This window comes from Rhinichthys klamathensis, unplaced genomic scaffold, assembly GCF_029890125.1.
Source record: "Rhinichthys klamathensis goyatoka isolate OS25496 unplaced genomic scaffold, OSU_Roscu_1.1 h1tg000091l_1, whole genome shotgun sequence".
In the NCBI taxonomy this organism is placed as follows: domain Eukaryota; kingdom Metazoa; phylum Chordata; class Actinopteri; order Cypriniformes; family Leuciscidae; genus Rhinichthys; species Rhinichthys klamathensis.
The window spans coordinates 580,008-587,976 of record NW_026606630.1 but is presented as its reverse complement, the minus strand read 5'-3'; the positions used below and the strand labels follow the sequence as shown (position 1 = coordinate 587,976).

The 7,969-nt window shown below is 39.7% G+C and overlaps 1 protein-coding gene across 1 annotated transcript in view; it reads left to right on the top strand.

The window, feature by feature from the left end:
- Positions 1–544: 544 nt before the first annotated feature.
- The window catches only part of LOC130085959 (ephrin type-A receptor 5), a 90,799-nt gene continuing 83,374 nt past the window's right edge, over positions 545–7,969 (top strand). Inside the window, exons 1-2 of the mRNA XM_056252038.1 lie at positions 545–829; positions 5,789–5,853. Of these exons, the coding sequence (XP_056108013.1) occupies positions 745–829; positions 5,789–5,853 (150 nt within the window). The 5' untranslated portion in view covers positions 545–744. The remainder of the gene's footprint in view (positions 830–5,788; positions 5,854–7,969) is intronic.

The window sequence follows — 7,969 nt, the reverse complement described above, 5'->3', positions numbered from 1 at the left end:
AGATAGATAGATAGATAGATAGAAAGATAGATAGATAGATAGATAGATAGATAGATAGATAGATAGATAGATAGATAGATAGATAGATAGATAGATAGATAGATAGATAGATAGATAGATAGATAGATAGATCATTAAGAACCAGGTAAACATAGGCTACATATTAAACTATTACGTAATATTTGGGCTTCAGGCATTTTTAATAGAGTAGGATTACTACTGTTAATACTAGGCTACAATGCTTCATGGATTCATATAAACTGCAAATGTATCATCGTTACCTTTAAAATGCATCTTAATAGCGTTTCTTTATTAATCTCATTAGGGAAATTGCCGAGTAGGCCTATTATCAGTCAAACACGATCAATAGCCTACTCACACGACGTGCACATTGATGTCATTTCTGAACATTATTCGTCTGACTTACACCTTCATTAGTCTAGATGAGTCTCATGTCATGAGCAGTCATTGATGTCTATTGGAGAGCTGTAATCATTTACTCCTCCTCCTCGTGCTGTCGGATGTGTGTGTGTGTGTGTGTGTGTGTCTGACAGCTCCGCGTCCGCGACTCTCAAACACTCACCGCAACGTGCGCGCCGCTTCTCTCCGCTCAGATGTGTGTTTCTCCCTGCGTGTCATCGGTCAGCGGTCCTCATGTCCCCCGCAACTCTCGCAGGATCGTTCCAGTGCTGATGTGATCTCAGTACGTGCATTCATTTCGACACATTTCTTCAGTCGACGAGTATGCGTTCACGGTGGAGTTACATCGCCTGGATTTGCGTCTTCAGTCTCGGCGCGTTCAGGACTTTCTGCATTCCTAGTAATGAAGGTAAGACATGGGGAAATCTGGGAAAGCTGGCATTTTTCAGGGATATGATGGTCGTCGGGATTCCGCAAAGAGAACATACATTTCTGGAAGTAAAGGTTCTTCAATGGTTCAGCAACGCTTTTCTCATTCAAAGCCATGTTTGGATCCATTGGGTTCTTGGCTGGCTCTATGGTTGAGACAAAAACAAAAGTTCTTGATGTTTCATTAAAGGTTCCTCGGATTGGTGGGTTGTTGTCTCGGATTTGGTGTCTGCATTACTGGTACACAATGACCAGAACATTTAAAAGTTGTTTGTAGAACTTAAACAGGTTCTCCAATGATATCAGATTGTCAAATTCTTTAGGTTTTAAATGGAACCCTTACAATTTTTTTAAAAGATAGATTATAACCAGGGTTCACAATATACATTAAGAAGTATAAATGCATCAAACCCCCATCAGATCTTCTCCAGAACATGTTGTATGGGTCTACATGGGTATTTGATGGTATACACGGGTACATGTGGCTCTCTAACATAAATGTTCTCTACACAGGTTGAAATGTTGAAGCGTTATGTAATATATTGTCCATAAAGCCAGCAATGATTTCACACCAGAGCAGAAGTTCCTGAACATCAGTTCACCAAACTCCCAGCCAGGTGTTATTTAAAAGTCTCACTTCACTGCCTCACATTCACTGAAAACACGGATAGAAGTCATAAAGTGTATTGTGCATTGCTTCATTTCCTTTGAACACGTTCAATGGAGCTTTTTTAAAGACTTTATGAATCGTGTTGTTCAACATCATCCATTCAAAGATGATCAGAATGAAAGCACTATTCAGAGAAGCTTTAATAATAGTCTATTTTAAGACCTGTTGTACACCGATCTTAAACGCAGGATGAAAAGGAATGCCTATGATTTCTACAGTGCACGGAGACAAAGATGAGGCACTTCATGAAGGTTTTAAATATAAATGTTCTTTTCAGAGGTTAAACATGTGCTAAAAAGATCAAATAGCTCTAAAAACATATCTAATGCATTGGACCACAATGACAGCTTTGGTATAAATATGATGTCTTATTTTTGTGATGGCTCAAGTGTACACGTGGGATGGCGAATTTGCATTAGAGGCGTAGAGACAAAGGAAACATAGAGACAGCGTGCATCAAAGTTCCCTAAATTTGCTTTGTAGTGGTCAGAGAACAATAAGCACCGTTCCATATTTCACAGCTTTACTTCCCAGGATACAGCAGTATATTCGCATGAAAACCCTTTCAAGCTTTTGGACATTTTAACTAGCAAACATGAAAAAATAAAAAAAAGATTTCACCCGTGGTTACCATGGGAAATGTCAGCAAATTATCTGCAACTAGAATGAATGTGTTCCAATTTATCACTCGGGCTGGAGTGCGCGGACTATAGAATATGTAAATATCGTAACGAGCAGAAGTCAGCATATGGATAATGGGATGACAAGTGTGGGGATGAGTTGATTGATTGTACGCTGATGATGGCACAATAAAAAAAACGAGAGCAGGAATGGGGGGAGGGCGCTTGGGTGCCTACACAGACTGGCACAATGGCCCGGCAGACGCGCGAGGACAACGGACACTTGAAAATCACAATAGCTGCAAGTATGGCAGGACTGGGACGAACCTGTCGATTCTGAGAGCTGGGAGCTGCGGTGAACTGTGATCTGTAGGGCAGAGTGCTTTAAAAACACTTCAAATGAACATGGACCATTATACCCGTTGTGTTTAGACTGTTTAACCTTGAGTATTCCAAAGCAGAAAGGCTACAAATCCGAATATTTGCCTTAAATATTCGGCAGGAAGATGTCCCGCAGTGTTTCTTGAGGATCTTTCTTTCATGGTTTACTTTGTTCGGTTTTAAAATGGGTTCTCTTCCCCTCTCAAAGTTAGATTTCCATGTATTGCGCCTCTTTAAACACTTGTATTTGCCTAAGGATGGACATAACCTCTCTTTTATCTAGTTCAGAACTGTACTTCTTCATGCTAATTAGATTTACGGGATTCTCCCCAGGATATTTTCTTTCAGTTTAAGTAGGACAATGCACATCGGTGTCTGTCATTCAAACAAAAGACATTTAGACCTCATTTCGAGACATTTAAATGCGCCACACGGACTATTTCATTTGGTGTTAAATGTAAATGTAATTCAGTGGGTTTTTTTCCCTTAGCAGATTTGTTCTAATGTGTATGAGTGAGGGTACGTTTACACTACAACGATACGCTTAAAACGGAGACGTTTGAGTTTTCCTCGGACAGACGACACCATTGTCAAAACGATCCCCGTTCACAGTTCACACGGATCCGCGAAAACGGCTAAAAACGCTGTATTCTGCTGCCAGGCCATTAGATGGCGATGAAACACTATAGACTGAACACGTAATACCAACACATTCTCATCCCAAGGCGTCATCTAACTGACACTTTTGACCATGCGTCAACATGCCGACGCACATGGCACCCCTTAAGCGTCAATATGAGACGCTCATCCTCGGGCGTCATCTAACTGACGCTTTTGACCATGCGTCTAAATCCGACGCACATGGCACCCTTTAGCGTCAGTTAGATGACGCTTCCGTTATGGGTAGGTTTAGGTCTGGGGTAGGTTTAGGGTTAGACCACTAGGAGGCGCGTCTCATATTGACGCTTAATGCTGCGTTCACACTACAAGCGACTTTGCCGCTGCAGGTCGCCAGTGGCTGCGCTGGAGGGCGTTCCCACTACTGGTTGCATTCACGGATGTTAGTCTATGTTAGACAACAAATGCGTTTTCTTGCCTCTACAAACAAATATTTTGGAAGGAAAAGTCTAAATATAAATGGAATGAGTACATAAAATGCATAATATTAAAGATGAACGAGAAACAGTGAGTGCTCTTTGCCATCACGGCTATTTAACTGCAGAAACGGGCAAATACCGGTCTATCTGGGTTCCCGAAACCATTCAGGCACGGAGTCAGTACGGTGAATACCACTCTATGTACATTTAACACAGTTTCTGACTGCTAAAATGAGCTTCTTGTTCAACTTGCCTCGGTCAGACTCAGCACTGAAGAGTGACGCGCTCCACTGACTTCTCTCCTATTGGTTGTTGCTCCCGAAAGTCGCTCTGCATTTGCATAAAGTTAAACAGATCTCAACTTTGTCGTGTCGACAGACACGCCCCATCCAGTCGCCAACGGTCGCGACCGCGCGTGTCGCCGGAAGTCGCCCGCTCACCATTGTGTGAACGCAGCTTAAGGGGTGCCATGTGCGTCGGCATGTTGACACATGGTCAAAAGCGTCAGTTAGATGACGCCTTGGGATCAGAACGGGCTGGTAATACGCATGTGCATGACATCATCGTCTTCAGAGATTCACGTTTTTGTTGTTTACACGGAGACCGTTTTCAAAAGTTTGCGTTTTCAGGCACGCAAAACGCAGTTGTCGTGTAAACGAACGGCCAAAACGCATAAGTTTTACGTTTTTAGTTGAAAACGGTGTCATGTAAACGGCCCTCAAATTTTGTGTTACATAACATGTAAAATCAAAAATCTCTCTCTCCCATCCAACTGTTGACCTTATTGATTAGGGTGTGAAGTGAAACATTTTTTTTTTTTACTTTTGACTAATGTTTCTGATATGTATTTTGCATTCTTTCTTTTTTTTAGCACCATTGTGTCATTTGTGTTGGTTTCTTAGTCGTTAGCTTGTTGTTTTGGAGCCAACAATGATATTGCTATTGTGAGTCATCTCACACATGCTAAATAGTCTCGCCACACAACCTTTGATCAACACAAGGTCAAATTAAAATTCAGCCCATATCGGCTGTGAATGCAAAGGTCATCTAATTAGCTGTTGCGGTACTCATTCGTAAAAGGTTCCGGCAGATAAAAAAAAAGGACCTGTGACCTACTCTGCGTATCAAATACTGGCACAGTAATATATAAAAAAAGAAAGGATTGTTTTATAGACAGCTCACATAGAATATGCACTCAATTTAACCAAGGGCAAAGATTAGGAAAGAAATTATTTTCCATTTCCTATAGGGTATATTCTCAATGATTGGTCTCAGTGTTCTGGCAGATTTTGATCAATATTGTAACAAGCCAATGTGATTTTGTAGGTATTCAGATGCTAAGTGTCTGGATAATATTTTCCATCTGGGATTGATTTTCAGGTGTGTTTTCACCTTTATGAGGGGTTTCTACCCGGAAAACCATATGAGACACACTTTGTCATTTTAGTTTATCCATTGCAATGCACTCTCCCATCTAAATATTTAAATTATATTATATTTTTTTGACACTTGTGGTTGCAATTTTGACCAAATAATCCTCATTCATTTTTGATGATATTACAATATGACATACTGACAGCATCTAAAACACTTTTACATGTGTGCAGCTTTCCTTTAAGGGTTTATATGATTATTGCATTAATGGAATTCAGTGATTTTATTGTGTGAGATTAATTACATGTTTAATGGCATATTTTAGATATGTTCATGTGCATTCTTTCTTTACTTATTAATGCCTATGAAAACAAATTGACTCAAAGGTGGCAAATCAGATCTTTTCTCAGACTGTCCACAATATTAATTGCAAGTGATCAAATATGATTTGTGTGTCCAGACATAACCATCCAATCAGCATTGGCTGTTTGGGTAATGATGTAGACGTACCCATGTGTGTGACGAGGCTTTTAAAACAGATGCGGGACAAATGGAGGTGCATCATCTCGCTCTCCAATTAAGATACCTGAGTGTCAAGTTGTGGTGCAGGACGCCTCCGTCACACAGGACAACGCTGGAATCTTCAGATATACCATTTGAACACAATTTGAATACTTCTGGCATTTCTGTCACTAGTTTTGACATTATCGTTGTGTTGTGTTTGGAGTGATACTATTTTTATACTACTTTTCCAGCTCCAGATCATTGACTTGTCCCCGTTTCTTGTTCTCCCGCAGTGAACCTGCTGGACTCTCGCTCTGTAATTGGTGACCTGGGGTGGGTCGCCTACCCGAAGAATGGGGTGAGTTCCACACATCTTCCTGTCTCTCAGCACTTTGAGTTAAGAGCTGGCTTAGGAGAACATCTCAAGGTCTCCAATTCCCTCGATGGCAGAAAAGACAGTTTCAAAGTGAAAAATAATAGAACGTGGCGAGCGTAGCACAGAGAGAGAGAGAGTACGAGAGGTCAGAGACAAACCCAGAAGAAGGGAAGCCCCTTTTGTTCTAAAAGAGGCACAAAGACACACTAAACCTGCTGTTCTAATTTCTTTGTGACACTCAGAATGCAATTTATGTCTATCGAGCCAGCCGATTGGGAAACCCTGCGAACAATGTTTTGAATTTTAATGACAAATGGGCAACTTTATATATATCTTTGTTTTCTATTTCCTCCTGTTGTTTGGCATATTATAATACATTGAGAATACTAAAGAGAAGAAAGCTGAAGCTAGATGAAATGGTTTGTCAGCAGAAAAGGAGCATAGGTGTTGAGTATCTGGGTTGTTTTTGACAGGCTGTCGAATGAATAAGCAGTTACAAACTTGTACAGAACGGGACAATAAATATCCCAGTGTTCTTTTAGGTCTGTCAGTGCCGTGCTGTTTTTATGCCCCCCCACCCCCCCCCCCCCCCCCAAAAAAAATCTTAAAGGGATAGTTAACCCAAAAATGAAAATTAGCCCATTTACTCACCCTGAAGTCATCCTGGCTGTATATGACTTTCTTCTTTCAGACGAATACAATCGGAGTTATATTAAAAAATGTCCTGGCTCTTCCAAGCTTTATAATGGCAGTGAATGGTCGTTTCTGTTGTGAAGTCCATCAAAGTACATCTATCCATGATACATTTCCTCCACACGTCTCTGTGGGGTTAATAAAGGCCTTCTGAAGTGATGCGATGAGTTTGTGTGAGAAAAATATTAATATTTAACACGTTACAAAGTAAAATTCAATTTTCACGGAGCCACTTTTATGATTGATAGATGCACTTTTATGATGTATAGATGCACTTTTATGATTGATAGATGCACTTTTATCATGGATAGATGCACTTTTGTCATGGAGAGATGCACTTTTATGATGGATAGATGCACTTTTATGATTGATAGATGCACTTTTATGATTGATAGATGCACTTTTATGATGGATAGATGCACTTTTATGATGGATAGATGCACTTTTATCATGGATAGATGCACTTTTATCATGGATAGATGCACTTTTATGATGGATAGATGCACTTTTATCATGGATAGATGCACTTTTATCATGGATAGATGCACTTTTATGATGGATAGATGCACTTTTATGATGGATAGATGCACTTTTATGATTGATAGATGCACTTTTATGATGGATAGATGCACTTTTATGATGGATAGATGCACTTTTATCATGGATAGATGCACTTTTATCATGGATAGATGCACTTTTATCATGGATAGATGCACTTTTATGATGGATAGATGCACTTTTATGATTGATAGATGCACTTTTATCATGGATAGATGTACTTTTATCATGGATAGATGCACTTTTATCATGGATAGATGCACTTTTATCATGGATAGATGCACTTTTATCATGGATAGATGCACTTTTATCATGGATAGATGCACTTTTATCATGGATAGATGCTGTTTGATGGATAGATGCACTTTTATCATGGATGGATGCACTTTTATCATGGATATGCACTTTTATGATGGATAGATGTGCTTTGATGATGGATAAATGCTTTTTTATGATGGATAGATGCACTTTTATGATGGATAGATGCACTTTTATGATGATAGATGCACTTTTATCATGGATAGATGCACTTTTATGATGGATAGATGCACTTTTATGATCAATAGATGCACTTTTATCATGGATAGATGGACTTTTTTGATGGATAGATGCACTTTTATGATGGATAGATGCACTTTTATGATGGATAGATGGACTTTTATGATGGATAGATGCACTTTTATCATGGATAGATGCACTTTTATGGACTTCAAAACAGAAACAGCCATTCACTGCCAGCTTGGAAGAGCCAGGACATTTTTTAATATAACTGATTGTATTCGTCTGAAAGAAGAAAGGCATATACACCTACTGAAGGATGGCTTGAGGGTGAGTAAATCATGGGCTA